The sequence below is a fragment of the Cydia amplana genome, chromosome 16 (genome assembly GCF_948474715.1).
Source record: "Cydia amplana chromosome 16, ilCydAmpl1.1, whole genome shotgun sequence".
In the NCBI taxonomy this organism is placed as follows: domain Eukaryota; kingdom Metazoa; phylum Arthropoda; class Insecta; order Lepidoptera; family Tortricidae; genus Cydia; species Cydia amplana.
Genome location: NC_086084.1, coordinates 12,213,927 through 12,231,487, shown reverse-complemented (window position 1 = coordinate 12,231,487; position 17,561 = coordinate 12,213,927). Strand labels below are relative to the sequence as shown.

Below are 17,561 nucleotides of genomic sequence, written 5' to 3'. Positions count from 1 at the left end.
ATAATAAGATGGCGACTAAAATGAGAGTCTGAAACTTAAATAATTGCTTAATAAGGGTCGAAAATTGTTGTTTGAAGACAAGAGGAGAGAGCGGGAGCGGCCGCGTTGGGGCACTGCCACCAAATTAGAATTTAGAAATTCGTTTTACTTCATCTCTATTGCTCTTGCTGTATTTAAATTACTTAGGATGGATATAAACGAATTTTCAAATTGTAATTTTGTCGGTATTGTCGCTGGTGTCTGTTTGTAGTGTAGTAGTGTGCGTGCAGTGTTTGCGTCTAGACGAATTGACAAATTCCGCTAATTATATAATTATTAATATTTTGTTTTCATGTCAGTGATAGGTATTTTTTTGTTCAGTGCCATTATTAAAGTATTACGTTATTTTAAAAATAATGTGTGGCATGAAATGCATTTTTTAATTAATGTATTTTCGGAGAGTAATTCCTTTATGTAGAATTCAAAATGATTTTCTTCGTAACTTAATATTTAACAACGAATCTCATATTTTCATGAAATCACAGTTGTTTGTAAAGATCGATTGGATTTGCAAAGCAAACACCGACAGCCATAATGGTGATGTACTGATTACGCGAGCATTCTAAGAATGTGGCCGGTCTGTCATAATGATAAAACGTAATTTATAGTAGTCGGCAGCCGCGGCTTCCTTGTCCATCTTGTAAACGCACGCACGTGAAGCACTCGCATCAAACGTTTATGCCAATATCGATTCATTCAACTGAAAATAGACGAAAATTGCAAAATGCTGGGTGCTAATAGTGAATCTAAAGTCAATTTTCATCTTTTATCTCTGTCTGGAAAACAATAGCGTTTTATAAAATATTGAAAAAACAGCTCACAACATAGTAACGTTTAATGTGAGTGGTCCACGTTGCGTGCGGCAGGCGCCGACACCCGAGACTAGCTTAGCTGGGAGCTAACGAGGCATGACTTCATTTAAAGCACCTTTTTATTTGGCTTGGTTATGTTTTTTAAGATTTTTTTTGTTACTTTCCTGGGAACTGCGGTAACATCGAATATATATAAACACGTCGCTTTAGAATTTTGACTTCATTATGAATATTTGAAAAGATTTTGGTTACGCTTGAACATTTTAGCAGTTGCAATAATTTCCCGTAAAATTTTCGCGCAAAGTCAACCGTTTCTTTAGGAAGGACGATTCATGTAAGTTGGATGTTTCCGCAACCAGGAGAGATTCTGTCGCGGAAGGCGACGCGTACCTCCTTTGTGAGACCTGCTAGCAGCTAGCAGTAAAATTGTGGTTTTGTGATAAATACAATAAAATTGACAACTTAATAATTAAATAATTGAAACGTAATCATAATTTTTGTACAAGTTTTTAATGTTTATAAACAACAGCAATGTATTCAGTACATGTGTGACTGCGGGGAGACGCAACTGCATATTTGATACGTTTACGAGATTTTAGCTAATTGTATTAAGCCATTTTCGTGCTATTTTTGTAATGTTAACTAGGCGCTTGTGTTGTGTTAGTCTTAGTGTAAATTATATTCATTCGTCTCCTGTTTATGTTTCGTGTGAGTCCTATATCGAGGGCGCCTATCTATTCGATCGGGTAGCCGTATTCCCTGATTTAAATATTGAACACTCATTGGGATACCTAACGTTCTCGTGGAGCGAAAAAAGATGACATTTTACAAGTAACGCAACGCAGGATTTGAAAACGATACCGCAGTGAAACGCGGTATGTTTTCCAAGGCTCTGCTTAGCGTTGGCGGTCGCGAGTTCATCTTTAGTCCATCGTCGCTCTTTATTACCATCACAATCACAAATAGGAGAGAAATGCAATGGTCGATAATATCATGTGTTACTGAGATAAGTAGTATTTTTGTACACGGCCAGCGGGGAGCGCGGGTGCGCCCGGCCCGGCGGGCGGCGCGGCCCCCGCGAGGCGCTAGTGTGTTCAAGTTAATATTATAATTAACCGCATCTACCTCACTTGTAAAGCATTGAAGACTGATTGGAATTAATGTAACGGTGGTCAGATCACCGCTTAGAAGTCTGTTGTCTACTGATACTTTACGCCCAAAAATTCTACTGTGTGCTTTACAATTTAAGATATCAGTTTCGTTTCTAGGTACATAGTATTATTGTAATTATTGTGCAACTCGTGCATGACGTGGTGGACAGCAGTCTTTTCCTTTTTTTATATCTATATCTTACGTTAACTTCGGTAATACTGTTGAAAGAAGACTGAAATTTTATAAATGTTCCTATATTTTAATTTAGTGCTACCATATTTCGTTTACATTATTTTACCCTTTCGGTAATTATCATTACATTCTTATCTTATCAATTGTATGTGACGCTATATAATGTCATGAAATTTTTGAAAATTTTAATGGAATTTTGTATGGAAATTTAATAAAGTGATTGATAGAACAATGGCGTTATCATTTCAAACATTATCGAGTCTTGCATTGGAAACTACCCTGTGGCCCTGCGCGGAATATTAGGTCCTTACATTACAGTCAGCAGCAGAAGTTGCCAAGAGGGGGAGGTGTTCAAAATTACCTTGACACGCTCTTATTCTCTTAACAATAAAGTAGCATCAAGATCATTTTAAACACCTCGCCCGCTTAGCAACTTCTGCTGCTGACTGTACATAAAGTAGGTACATACCTGCGAAATTTGATGTTGTAATTCAACAAGCCTAATAGGTTCAAATGAGATTCAATAAGTCATATAGCGCTATCTAGTTTCAATATCAAACTTGGGGCATAATTTTTAGGGTTCCGTACCCAAAGGGTAAAAACGGGACCCTATTACTAAGACTCCGCTGTCCGTCCGTCCGTCCGTCCGTCCGTCTGTCACCAGGCTGTATCTCACGAACCGTGATAGCTAGACAGTTGAAATTTTCACAGATGATGTATTTCTGTTGCCGCTATAACAACAAATACTAAAAACAGAATAAAATAAAGATTTAAGTGGGGCTCCCATACAAAAAACGTGATTTTTGACCGAAGTTAAGCAACGTCGGGCGGGGCCAGTACTTGGATGGGTAACCGTTTTTTTGCTTGGTTTGCTCTATTTTTTGTTGATGGTGCGGAACCCTCCGTGCGCGAGTCCTACTCGCACTTGGCCGGTTTTTTCTTAGTGTTTACAACTTTACACCTCTCAACTGTAGCACTCCGTAGGCAATGATTACCACTTACCACTCTTGAGTGATTAACCCTTCGTATGTATAAGCACTGATCAGTGCGCACGAATTTAAATCCATTGTTTAATACAATAGGTTTAAATTCGTTCAAACTGATCAGTGCTTATACAGGCATATATGAAGGGTTAATTACCACCATACTTTTTTTTAATACTTATGGCTATTGTCGCAAAGGCATTCTGCCAAAAGAATACAGTCATTGTGAAATTAACGCGACCAAGGAGAGCCGAAATATTCCGACCGCACGGCAGTGTCATAAAAGATGCATAAAAGTCATGTTGATGTTGACAAAGTCAATACAGCTGCGATCCAAATAAACGATGGGCATCAATTTTAGCTCTTTCTTTTCCGGTTTGGGGAGGTTTTTCGAGTATCCCGTGAAAAGGAAACCAATATGTTTCTATAGGCAGGAGGATTTCACTGCCACAGGTAAGGGCCTACTTTATTTATTTTATATGATTCTCTTTTAGGTAGGTACCCGTTTGTATGTATAATTTCTAGATTGATAAAGATCCAAAATCGCAAATAGCCCAAAAATTAGAAAGCTTTATGAAAATTATTGCCTATAGTCACCTACAATAATGCCTTACTCAACTACTAGTCTTACCTTACACCACTATTACACTAATCTGTAGAGCCATAAAAGCTTTTATCATAAGTATATATTATGCGCGCTTCGTGAGAAAATACCGATATTGGCGGTGGATTACAGGTGACTTTTATTATTAGCCTCTTATAAATCATTTCTTTATCGATTTTTCCATTTCCCAATACCTCGCAGTCGTTTCACCGCATCACCCTCGGTCCGATTCGCGCCCACCCTTGGCTCAAATTAACAAAACTTGATGCTAACATTGCTAACCGTACCCCAACAAGCAAAATTGCCCTCGGCCTACATGAAATGAACTAAAAATGAGGAAAAGTTTTACTTTCCTTGACAGATAGCCTGCAGCGTACAAAGAGATAAGAACCGCCTTTTGTGTTAAGTAACCAAAACGAATACCTTCCCATACCTACATAAACCGTGACTCACATTCAATGTTGGCATTGTCTGTAAGGGTGCTTAGTGTTTTTCTAGATGTCGTAAACTAGATAATCTTAAATTTGTTTAAAATAAAACTTAGGAAATAATAACCTGAATAAGACAGAGAGATAGATAAGCTAGATATATGTGTGGACTGTGGTTAATTATTGTACTTGAAATGTTTATGTACCTATACTATACATACCTACTATTCTACGAACAGGCGAACCTGTGCGGCATCTTTCGGATCAGCCGAAAGCCGCCATGACGGACTACGACAAGCTTGTCGACTTGTTCTACAAGCGGCTGGCAGAGCAACGCCAGTATAACCAAGTAAGGCAATTTGAAATTAATTGCATTGACAATGAATCAATGATATACCTATATACCAGCTCAGTTAAAGGCCAGTTGCTTTTTGTTAGTACCTACACATGCCATGTATGCATTGTAGGTATATGAAGAAGAGGTTTAGCCATGCAGTTATGCTAGAAAAATATTTATTATCCGTCATCCGAAAATAATGCTTAAGCCTCTAAATGCTCAATTAGACGGCGCGCAAACTCGCATGCGATTTTAGTTTCATTGCGGACCATTGGGGTTATTACAACAATTCAGCCGACCTATCAAACAACGCAATGTAATGAAACTCGCATGCGAGTTCTCGCACCGTCTAAATGAGCCCTAATGTGAGCAGGAGATGAAAGAACTGGACCGTCGCTGGAGCACACAGAAAGTGGTGCAGCGGTTCCCGGGGTGGAACGACGTCACCATCGCCAACCTGCACAGCCTGTTCCTGCTGTTCGACAACCAGGCCAACGGCATGCTCGGGTGTGATGACTTGTTAGTATTAACTAGCTATCTAGCTAAGTACCTTAGCCTTTCTCTATTTTCAGCCGTCAAAATACTCAAAATTGTCGTCATGACTGGCTGCATTTTCCTGCGTAGATGGTCCTATCGGCACAGCACAGCGAGAAATCGTTTATATATAAGTATTTGCGAGTGCTTTTCCTTTAAAAATGTCCTCACCGACCAATCTTTTCATTCACACGGGACGGGATCTATCATTTACCGACACACACGTGTACCTACCTAGACCTATACGTTTCTTGCGCAAGTAATATCATCCGATTTGACGTCTACGTGGATTCTTAAACATTAAAAGCATGCTAGCATTGTGTGTATTTTCAGTGGAGCTGTGCTTGAAAGTCTGGGCGATGAGAGTTCTATGGAGCTGCGAAAAGAGAAATTCACTGCCGCCGACACTGATAACGATGGGTGGATCACATACGACGAATTTCTTTCGGTTAGAGCAGCGGTCGGCAACCCGCGGCCCGCGCGGGCCGCATGCGGCCCGTGAACCTGTCACTTGCGGCCCGTGAGCCTCCCTGGCTATTTTGTATGTAATATATTGACAAAGGACAATGTCTGATAAAGTCATAAATATTAACAACGTGCGGCCCGCGTCAACTTCGTTAACTACTATGTGGCCCTTGGCTGCTAAAAGGTTGCCGACCGCTGGGTTAGAGTATATTCATGTTTTAGTTTAGAGTAAGTTGAAGTGTATATTTTATGTGATCCCTTGTCACCAACCCCAACTGTAGTCACGTTTTGATCGACTCTGCCTACTCATTCAGTTCTGTCCCATGGCAATTAATATATCCACCATGATAATTGATAACTATATCATACCCCTTACTGTCATGTTGATGCAATTTACAGGAAGTACTTAGGTACTGCACCATCGCAGATACTAGGCGGTCTAGCATGAGTTGCGTTCTCGCCGCGCGACGCCATCCATACCTGAAGTCGCGCGAGAGAACGGAATTCATGCTATACCTCCAGGAGTTATAGAGACACCTTTCGTCCGTCCTGACTGTTGCGTTATTTCAGCTGGTGTACAACTTCAACGACCAAAAAGAAGAGAGCTTGACAGGCCTGGCGCTGCTTTGCAACGAGATCGCGGAGAACATACAATTCGTTAGCAATCTTACGGTCGGCGAACAACTAGAATACGGACTCTTTTGAAATAAATAGTTTATTTTATAAATATAAATAGCATATTTTAATTACTTAACCAGTAGAATTACAGATTAAATAAACAACGCTAATAAGTTAACTGAAACTTAATTAGAGCAATCCCTAATAAGTGGAATAATGGTTTTTTTTTCCATTTTTTAAGCGTCAATTATTTGCTCACCCGTAGAACTTACCCGATCTTATGGTTTGTTAAAACATCAGACACCCCATGATAGCCTTTACAAAGTTTATACGGGTTGCCCGTTGAGCATAGTCATAAGAAGCCGGCAATGCTACCTATATGGCGATATACTTCCGTCAGGCCATCAATATACGGGTAACTCATCATCGCTGAGCGAGTCTTGGTCGCTCAGCTCGGCGAGGTTGGGGTCGCACGCGAGGCAGCGGCCGCGGACCTCGAGCCAGCACTCCCCGCAGTACAGGAACGGGCACTTCGGCATGTCACACGCCTTCCACCCGCTTTCTAAAAGACGTATAATTTGAGATACCTTTAAACCTGTAATGTCTATCTACTGTAAGTTAAGCAAGTATTAAGATGTGCCCGTCAATAGGCCCGCAGGGAAGTATAATATATGTTTGGATACTTTGGATCATACTGTCTATTTTTACCACGTCTTACTACTATATACTATATAAATTGTGACCTTACTAGCATTCCTGGGTTCTATCTCGCCGCAGATTAGGCAAGCCATTCTGGCTGCTGGTAACAGCCGCAGCCAGCCCAAAATATTCGGGAAGCGGAGAAGGAGACTCTCGCCGGAAAGGTAGTGGGCCCGTACTGACTGCACGCCGAAAAAGTACAGGACATTTTAAAGTCGAAAATACGATAAGGGTTTACCGCTATAAAATCTGTGCAACCAAGTCATAACTCATAAATAAATCGAAACTTGTTAGTAAACTTAACTGCCCATTGGATAAGCATTTGCTTAGAAGGTGGGATGTGATGTGACTTGCCTGGACAGCCTTTCTTCGAAGAGTGGCGTCCAATTTAACGCGCTTCTTTAGGATGTCATTGTAGAGGTGCAACACTCGCTGTTTTTCGCGCCGCGGGTAGAAGTAGCTGCATATCAGCCTGATGTTGAGAGAATTCCGATCAGTAGAGTAAAGATTTTTCTAAGAACTACTACAAAAACTCGCTGCAAACTAAAGATTACCTTCTCAATCGCGAGGTATAAGGATTGACGCAGAGCAGCAGCAGTACCCAAAGATATCCCCCGTAGATTCGCAAATAGAACATGGCTGGCATTATGCGGGGGTGAGGCAAGCAAGTGTTGGTCGCCATGCCCTTAACGTGACTTGCACGGAGGTGCGAGATCATCGCGCGAATAGTATTGGCTACGATTCCTGTCCCTTCCACCTGGATAAGAGAATGCAAGTAGAAGATGGTCAGCATAATGCAAAGGTGAGGCAAGTACATGTTAGTCGCTGTGCCCTGCCCGCGGCTGGTACGGAGGTACACAAGATCAGCAGTGGCTACGTGGCTATCATCAAATGATATCCTAGCGTTTTCTAATTTTCCCTACATCGGTGGCTATCAGCTGGATATTGTATGTTAATACTTTAATACTAACCTCAATCTCCAAATCCCGAGTGCCAGACTCGCCTTCCACCCTAGCATGCTGGCTCACCACATCCAGCGCCTCATAGAACAGCCGATCCAGCATCACGAACGTGGTAGCTGTCACCACCTGGTTCACAAAAAACAAAAAGACAAGCTACTTCGTATTTTCGTGAAACATAAGGGCATGCCATTGCCAGAGCTTAATTTCATAAATCGTTTGAGCTGATCTGTTCTGATCTGTGTAGGCATTTGTTTCTCCAGTATTAATACTTAACATTCGGGAACAGAATTAGAAATGACCCACCTCTAGCAACACCTTGAGCATCTGGGCCAACAACCGATGGTGGTCTGCCGTGGAGTACGCTAAGGAGTATACATCTACGTAGCGGCTGCGCTCCATCTGTTACCACAGACACAACTGATGATGACTGATGATTAAAATAACTTTAATAAGGAGTTAGCATAGAAGGAAATTCGCCGTCTATTTCGTCTTACCCAAAGATACAAAACTGTAATTTAAATTCGATTACCTTTTTCAAAGGCAAGAGCGTGTACTGACTCCTCATAAGCCTCCGCCTCTCGATCTTTCTAAACAAGTCGGTGATGTACAAGTTATCAAAGTCGATGTTCGTGAGGAACAAATCGTGATACGCCTGTGCTGCCACGGCTATCCGCAGGAACAGTATGGCTTGGCACACATTCACTACAGTAAGAGCGTTCTGAATAACTGAGAATTTTTCTTCGAAGGCTTGTTTTACGCGATCGCCGGTCTCTTTCGCGGCCTGAAATCACACCATGCACTCACGAGAAATACTATTTCAGAACAATTATACATACCGACAAGTTTTTGATTAGGTATAGGTACCTATAGAAGAGATGTAGGTACCTAAAATAGCAAAACATCAACAAACCGCGCCTTCCACATAAGCTGTCAAGTTCACAATTTGTTCTTAAAACTTTCCACATTTTATTAAACAATAAACGAATCTATGTCCGTACTCAAGCCTCTACCTCTTTCTCAAATACCTGAACATCGGCATATGCATCATTTTCGTTAGGATCTTGGTAGCTTACAACTATTTCATCGGGACCTTTCATTAACTCGGCCTTGGCTTCTTTGAGGGCCGCGTAGCCAACACCTAACCCTGAAGATATCTGCGAAGAACATTTAGATACTAAAACTATTTTAACTATTTAAATACTAGGTACCTAGATCATCTTCAATACCTATACTTATATTACAATCCCTTCAATAGTACAAGAATAAATAAGGCACGTAAAGTCTCCACAGAAGCGACGGTATTCTAGGTGGAAATTTATAAGTTGTGTCTGATTTCACATCAGACTTATTTTCGTCACTTTGACATAATCTGACCGATTTGTGACAATATAAGTCGACATTCCACCGCTTCCGTTGCGTCTGTGGTCAGTCGTCCGTATAATAATATGTACCTATACAAGTTATTCAACGACGCACTCCACGATGTCATTTTGCAAAATATACGAATCGGAAGTCTGTTATTAAAAGAGACCAAACTTCATAGAATCGACGTAAAAAAAATCACCTGTTTCCTATTCTCGGATTTGTTGAGACCTCGGGACGCACCATATGCAACACGTTGCATGCGGATTGTAGCCGCAAAAAAAAGTACTTTACGAGTATGTTTATAAAATTTTGCTATTGCATTTTGCACTTTATCAGAAGCCTGTAGAATACTTTTTACAATATCCTTTAATAGAACTGACTTGAACTTGAGCTTTAGAACCAACCCTTATCGGTAGTTAAGAAGGTAACGTAAACTTGTACTGAATGTGTACTGATCATCCCTACGAAACACTTCTTTTAGATTAAATTAATACGTCTTTATTAACTTTACTTATATTTGTCTATAATTCAGATCAGATTAAAGATAAACAACCGCCGCTTCAATGACCAATTAAAGCGGGCCACTCACACACCTGCCGCAGGGGCAATACCGGTTGCACGGCGGTCGGAGCAATTTTAGGCTGTTTTCTACACACTAGCCTGCCATTCAGTGTGTAAGTGATAGTCCCGCTGAACCCTACAGTTAGTAATTGAAGCAAAAAATTGGAGGAATTATTGCTTATTAAGTTAGCGGGCCACTCACACACCTGCCGCAGGGGCAATATTGGAATTGGACCCTTAATTGCCTCCTTAATTGTGATGTGTGTAGAGAAGCAGGGGCAATTTTTAGATTGGGCCTGCAGCAGGGCGGCAGGGGCGCAAGACCTTCCTAGCTCCCTAGATTGTATCTACCGCCCTGCTAGGTTGTTACATGTGTAGTACGATTGGGGCAATTCCAGTCAGTTCATTGGCGACTACCGACTGCTTTGATAATGATAACACAGGAGCCATTCTCGTCGACGTGCGTTCAGCGGGACCATCACTTACACACTGAGTGGCAGGCTAGTGTGTAGAAAACAGCCTAAAATTGCTCCGACCGCCGTGCGACCGGTATTGCCCCTGCGGCAGGTGTGTGAGTGGCCCGCTAAAATGAGTATACCTGCGTTCTGCTATCGCAAATGCCAGCTCCCAGCGCGCTTGGCACATCACGTGCCGGTCGCTCCATCATCGGCGCACAAAACACAGCCGCGACGTGCCACGGCAGTTTGTCGGCACACGCCTGCCACGTCTGGAACCAACCAGCTTATAAACTGACTGGAGATTTGAGGAATATTAGTCAACCATTCTAGAGCACTTATAAACGTAATTTTTTCATCGCTACACTTTATAAAACAAAGTCCCCCACCGCGTCTGTCTGTTTGTGTGTATGTTTGTTCGCGATGAACACAACCCATATGGGTTATGGAACTTATGGGTGAACAGTATTACAGTAACCATATTATTTTCCGATAAGGCTTAAACTAAGAATTAATTATCAATTTCAAAAAAATATCATTAGGTACTATATCAACATTCATTACCCTACTAGTCACGCGAATTAATTGCAATGTGCCTAAACAAGGTAATGTTATGACTTCTGTTCCGTTCCTCATGATTTTGTTCTACACCACGTATATTTAAGTCTGTGTTCTACACGCATCTTTGTTGAAACTGGCCATCAGGTACATCTTTTTATGTAACTGCTGTATTTTCAAATATGTGAATTTGACAGACTTCAATAAATATTGTATGCAAGGATATTTGTTTCAATAGGTTATGGGGCCAGCGGAGATAAGATGGCTATCGTATCTGGATACCTGAAAAGAATGACGTCATCATCTCAAGAGATGTACTGTTTAGATCAGAAACAGTTTCTTCCGACTTCTGCAAGCTGCCGTGTATTATAGACGAGCATGAAGATCAAGAAACAACTGAGAATTTAGAAACAGAAAGCGATTCTTATCATGAGGCTTTTCCAGATGAAGCTCAACTACAAATACCCGATATACCCGAAAATAGCGAAGTTGAAGCTCCTCCTGACGCTATTGAAGAACCAGTAAATCGCTACAATCTAAGAGATAGACGATTACTTCAAAGTTCCCGATCTAACTGACTTGTCGGCTACCTCAATGTAACAAGTACCTATTACCAGTAGGTAGGTAGGTAGGTAGTAACCTAGAGCAGTTACTGGCCGAGATGTGATCGACGGAGCGGGAAAACGGCAACTTCGTTTAGTGCAGCGGGCCGAAAGTTGACGCTTTCCGGACGGAGAAAAGTCAAATTTCTTGCCTGTGACATCTGGTCCTGGCTGCGTAACACGGCCGCCGACAACACATTGTTGCAGCGGTATTCCGTTTTCTTGAGATATTCTTTCTGGTATACCTCAGTTCGATGGTCTTTTGGTAAAATTCTAAAAGCCAATGTAGGGGAGCATATTTCAACTCTTAGTTATGAGCTTTCAATAACAATATGACTAGGTTTGATTTAGTATTGCAGTGAAAGCTTTGCTTGGTCGAGTATCAGTTGAGCATGTTCTGTTTCCAAGTAAACTCAAAGCTAGATGATATGCATAAATCAGTCTCATTTAGGTATAATATATTCACAGGTAAATATGTACATAGAAACAAATAACAAGAATCTGAGATGTATACTTTTATCGAAAAATATGGACCACTTGCGCTTATGTAAGCCCAACATTGGCCCCGCCATTTAAACAAGGACTTTAGGTATACGACTATTGGGTTCAAAATCCTTTGATTCTAGTAAAACTCGGGCCGAATCCAGCCATCGTACAAACTGCAACACCCGTAACTGTAGGTACATCGGTGGACCTTATTACAAAAGGCATAAGGTCCACCAATATACAGTTAACAGTGTGGGCGATGGTACGTTATTATAAGATTTATAAGTTATAAAATACTCGTGCTTACTGGTATTTGCGCTCGATGTGACCGGAGCGATTCCCTCGAATCAAATCGTCGGCCGTGCGTGTCAGTTCAGCGCTCTGATGCAGCTCGGTGGTTAGTTCGATCTCGGTTTCTATTGGCGCGGTCACGTCTTGGAAGTAACTGTTTATTTAATAATTAATATAATTAAATAAACATCTGTTGATTAGTAAATAATCTTGAGAGTAAACAAATCGCCGCTGCCTTGATATCAAACTGTTTCATTCTAATAGTTTGTCAGTCAAAATAATACTTACAAGGAATATGTTATGTAGCCACACGCTGCCACATAGGCACTCATTTGAGATGTTGTTTGAGTCACCTTTCAACAACCGTGTGTTACTTATGACTAACTTTAGTGGAGCTTTATTTTTCCGTTTTATCTACTAGTAACCAATCTCTGCTAAGGACTATAACTCTATACATAACTGTTAGTAACCAATCTCTTTCCGATTACTAGAATATTAGAGAATAATAACGAACTTCAGAGTGTCGGCAGCTTGTTTGATCTCGTCTTCCATCCCTTCTACGGTTTGTCGCAGCGGGCGCGCGATCAGTGCGTCCCGCACACCGGACAGGTTATGGGCCAGCTCGTTGCTACATGCGAACACTCTCACCACCTCGCGAGCGTTTAAACTCATGTTCATGATGGGCCCTGAAAGTTTTTGATTTAGCATAAATAAACAGAAATGGAACACAGAAAAGTGCTTTTGATTTGCATGCGGTTAATTGTCAAGTTAGAAGAGGAGACTTGCTCTGCAACTGCAAAAAGTCCAGCGAAGCGAAATAACGAACTGCGTGAGAGTAAAAGTTTATTCAAAGCAAATTAAGAGTAGGTGTTATAGTCGTATACCTACTGTAAAAATTTGGCTGTATTAGATCATAAACTCAATGTTGAAAGGGCTTTAGTTGCAAGCAAGCATGCGATGGTTAGTAATAAATCATACCAAAAGTTAAGGCTGCCGAGGGCGGGAATTGAGTAAGGCTGCCTGTCCCACTGAGCCGGAGATGTGTGTGTGTGGGTGTGATCCTGCGGAGCGGATATTACAACCAACGCTGTTAGTTGATTCCCCACGCCTCCGCTCGTCTCCGCCTCAGTGGACAGGCAGCCTAAGTATGAGCTTACCAGCAACAACATAAGTCAGTATAAGTCCCTTCAACACGCGGCGGCCGTCCTTACCCAGGTACATAGGAATAGTCAGGAGGGAAATACATCGTATTTGGATTGCGGCTACATTTAATAAACCTGAAATCAACTGATACAGTATACCTACCATTGTAATACTATTAAAAACTGTTAAGTATTACGTGGTATTACTTTAATAAACTCATATTGTCTTTTTGTTTATTGTGACCCATTTCACCTATAAGACAACTGGTTATCAAAGCGAACTCCAAGTAAGTGAAGATATGAAGTGACTAACCAAGGGTTACACTCAGAACCACAGACACAACACGTCCCACGTCGTAAGACATCAAGTCTCGCAGCATAAAGTTATAGTACAGCTGCCCCAACAGAAAACCCCCAGCGAAAGCTACACAGGCTCTCAAGCACTTTACAATCACTTTGACTATCATATCGAAAGCGTTTAATATACTTTTATATATACATAATATACCCCATGTGTGGTTCTAAGATAATAAATATAACACTATTTGGTCAAAGAAAACGAACCAATTTCCATAGCAAAACGTCACTGTCATGCGACCCTTGCGTCAACCAGCTTACTCTATGCAACCAGCGTCAACCCAAAGAGTATTATAGTAAAGAGTAAAGCTTTGGTTTCCTCCGAAAGCGGTGCCGTTATATAGCGGCCGTCTCCATACAAATACTACGACATCCATATTTAGCCGTATTATTTCGTATGGAGACGGCCGCTATATGACGGCTCCGCTATCCTAGGAAAACCGATCATAAAGTAAACCTATTATACTTATTTTACTCTTTGTTCAACATGGCGTGAACAGAACGCCAACATTACACTGCGCCAACGCCACGTTATTTTGAACTTCATCGATACTTTCAGAAGATGATCGGAGGAGGTGAGGTGAGTCGGCAGGTGTTTGGCTATTGCTAAGGGTGGTATTCCACCTGTCCAATTTCTTGGTCCAATGTGTATTTGCGTCTCATATTTTGCTTAATAAGATAGTGAGACGCAATGCACATTGGACAACGAATTGGATAGATGGAATACTATCATAATGTCTAAGATAAAATCGCGCCCCGAGTAATAATGTGTGTAGTAAAGTAATAAAACTCTAAAAGGATTATTTAAGTTTCGAAATAAAAAATAATAGAAAATTATTTCTCGATCAATATTTATTTTATAAGTCTTATAAAATTCAATAGTTAACTACATTGTATAAAGAGAAATCAGACGACATTTTATTGAGAAACTATAAAAACAAAATGCCTTAAGCAGTTAACAGCGCATTCAAAATGCCAATTACAATAAATTAACGATCACTAGTGCCGTTGGCCCGAGGTACCACGTAATTTACTCAAATATAAAATGCCTATAGTCCGGCCAACCAAACGTGTTAAATACCTAATAGTACAGGGGCCCGTTTCTCAAAAGCTTGTTACTTATAATACAAGTGGAAGTCCCTTTCTAACAACAGCTGTCAAAAAGTGGCATACGCTTGCAAGTTACAAGCTTTTGAGAAACGGGGCCCAGATGTAGTGAATAATCCTTTATCATCGTTTCACGGAAACGCACGAACGTGTTATGCTATTTCAGTCAGTCTCAGTACAAAAAGTACTAAGATTAACTGAAGTAGCATGACAAATACGAAAGTTTCCGAGAAAATACGATGGCAAAGGATTGTTCACTACATCTGTAACTAGATATACATTGTACTATATATATATATACATTGTATGTATATAGTAGAGATAATAGTGAAAACATATTCGCCTCCCATTTTCAGGGCGTTGGGCCACCACGAGTAGTATTACTGTTGGTTGGCCCGACTATTGTTGATGGGATAAACATACAGTTATAGCTACAATATTACACCTTATTATCTGAAAATAAGGTGTAATTTTCTGTGGACAGTCAGGTTCTAGCTTATACTACAGTTTGACACCTAGCAGGTTTAGGTAAAGTGTCATTCAATAGAACTTGCTAACTATGTAAACAAAAGTTACTAGTAAATTAGCATTCAGTGTCAATTTTAGTATGGCGATTTGTTTACTTAGTTAGCAAGTTCTATTGAATGACACTTTACGTAAATTCATTAATAGGTACTTCACAATGAAGAGTAAATGTTATTAAAAATTTGTGCTACAGTACAATTGTATAGTTACAAGCAGTGTTTGTATATTAATATTGCGGGTAAAATCCATTTTCAAAATCAGACTTTTTATGGATACATCGACATAAAGTACAAATATTACTCTTTATGGTAGGAATGCCAAATAAATATCTACATAGTAATAACATATGAGAGCGAAGCGAATTCTCGATGTTGAGGAGTTATTTGTTGACGTATCGTTTTCTTACTTGGATACGAAAGCATATAAGTACTTTACCAATTATCATACGTCAGCGTCGTCAGCAAACAGATTTTGAGAATGTAATTTATGTACAGTCGCCATCAGATATATCGGAGCGGCCAAGGTGTTCACAATATCTGAACACGCACTCTAACGCCTTGACAATAGAGGCGTGTTCAGATATTCTCCGATATATCTGATGCTGACTGAACAACAACAGTCACGTTATCTTTTTATAAAGCGAGTTCGAAATAAATACGAATTATCGTAACGCAGTTATTTGCTATGGGAAAAGCTATGTTGTCCCAAATAGTATCAGAAGATGGGTCATACTGAGATTATACAAAAAAAAACCGAAAGAAAAGTTTTTAGGACACTGAAGCCAATATGCACGAAGGTTGATATTGGGACAGCTCCGCGGCTACAGAGCCGCGCGCGTCAGTTGACGTCCTTGGCGGTCAAAGGGTTAAATGAAAAGTTGTGGACACTGGGCAGGCCATATGCTAGATAGAAGGATTTAGGTTGTGAGTTTTAAGGTAACTAGTATGCTCTAGATTTAAATACGAATAATCACATTCGAATAGGGCAATGGCGCACTGCACATCTTACTACGTAGTTCATGCTAGTTCGTTTTTTTAGCATTAGAAATAAGGTAAACAATCTTGATGTGTCTTTTAATTGAAAAACACATTTTAAAAATAAGTTACGGTAAATATGTAACAATTATGAATCTAATACGATCTTTTATAGTCTTCTGCTTTCATAAGTAATAGTTATTGGTTTTTAAAAAGTGTTTTTCAATTAAAAGACATGTCAGAATCGCTTACCTTCTTTCAAGTTCTTTCTAATGCTAAAGAAACGAACTATAGTGTTGGTAGGAACCCGAGTCTTTCAGTCTAATTTGAAGAACCTGATTCGTATTCACGAGTCTTAGCACTTAAAAAACTTCTTGATCTTTTAAGTCCCGAGTCGAGTCCTTCCTTGAGTCTTTTTTCCTTGAGCCTCCGAATAAAGAATCTAATGAAAAGAAAAGAAGACACGTAGAAAATTGCATTTTGATTATTTTATAAATATTATTTAATAAATAAATTGAAAGTTAGTGCACGCAAGTCTACAAAAGACTCGGGTCTGTAACAAGTTAAACAGAATACAAGCTTGAAGTTAATTATAATGAGAGTCTGAAAAACTGAGTCAAGTCTTAAAGCCTTTATAAGGCATAAGAGTGTCAGAAAGTGCACGCAAGTCTACAAAAGACTCGGGTATGTAACAAGTTAAAAATAATACGAGCTTGAAGTTACTTAAGTTAAACTGAGTCAAGTATTAAGCCTTTATAAGGCATAAGAGCGTCAGAAATTATGCTAAAGCGAACCCTATCACTTTGAAACAAAGTTCAAAATCATGTGGGGCATATATATGCCTTAATAAAGGACTCGGACCCAACACAACCAACACTAGTCCATGTGAGCAGTGAGCAAATCCTGAACAGGCATTGCGGCGCACCTTTACAAGTCTGTGTACAGCAGTAAACTGCTTTAGGCAGATTATGAATATTCAAAGCAGGGATGTTGCGGATGTCGATTTTTTGACATCCGCGGATGCGGATGCGGATTTTTAAAGGCTCACATCCGCGGATGCGGATGCGGATGTCAAGATAGTACCATAAAAAACGTCAAATATTACATTTTATGAATTTTTATTATAAAAATAACCGGCCAAGTGCGAGTCAGACTGGCGTTCCAAGGGTTCCGTACATTAAGTCCCACTCACGCTTGACTGCTCATTCTAATAGGATTTTTTGGTTAATTACTAAATTACCTAGCAGTCTAGCACTTACGCCGATGCTAAGACGTTCCTGTACCGACCTGTTCCACATCCGCATCCGCATTAA

At 40.3% G+C, this 17,561-nt stretch overlaps 2 protein-coding genes across 2 annotated transcripts; one reads left to right on the top strand and one right to left on the bottom strand.

Moving 5' to 3' along the window:
• Positions 1 to 3,439: 3,439 nt before the first annotated feature.
• LOC134655230 (troponin C-like) lies at positions 3,440 to 6,279 on the top strand. The gene is made up of 5 exons (XM_063510681.1): positions 3,440 to 3,631; positions 4,450 to 4,559; positions 4,921 to 5,066; positions 5,415 to 5,529; positions 6,117 to 6,279. The coding sequence occupies exons 1-5, from the start codon at positions 3,523 to 3,525 to the stop codon at positions 6,249 to 6,251; spliced, it is 615 nt and encodes a 204-aa protein (XP_063366751.1). The 5' UTR covers positions 3,440 to 3,522; the 3' UTR covers positions 6,252 to 6,279.
• Positions 6,280 to 6,568: 289 nt separating this feature from the next.
• On the bottom strand, positions 6,569 to 13,752 carry LOC134655453 (protein sneaky). Its single transcript, XM_063510918.1, has 14 exons — positions 13,599 to 13,752; positions 13,301 to 13,420; positions 12,658 to 12,829; positions 12,160 to 12,297; positions 11,519 to 11,639; positions 10,400 to 10,478; positions 8,851 to 8,999; positions 8,355 to 8,606; positions 8,129 to 8,224; positions 7,835 to 7,951; positions 7,418 to 7,620; positions 7,214 to 7,335; positions 6,913 to 7,041; positions 6,569 to 6,726 (listed from the first exon to the last, which is right to left on the bottom strand). The coding sequence occupies exons 1-14, from the start codon at positions 13,750 to 13,752 to the stop codon at positions 6,569 to 6,571; spliced, it is 2,010 nt and encodes a 669-aa protein (XP_063366988.1).
• Positions 13,753 to 17,561: the final 3,809 nt, after the last annotated feature.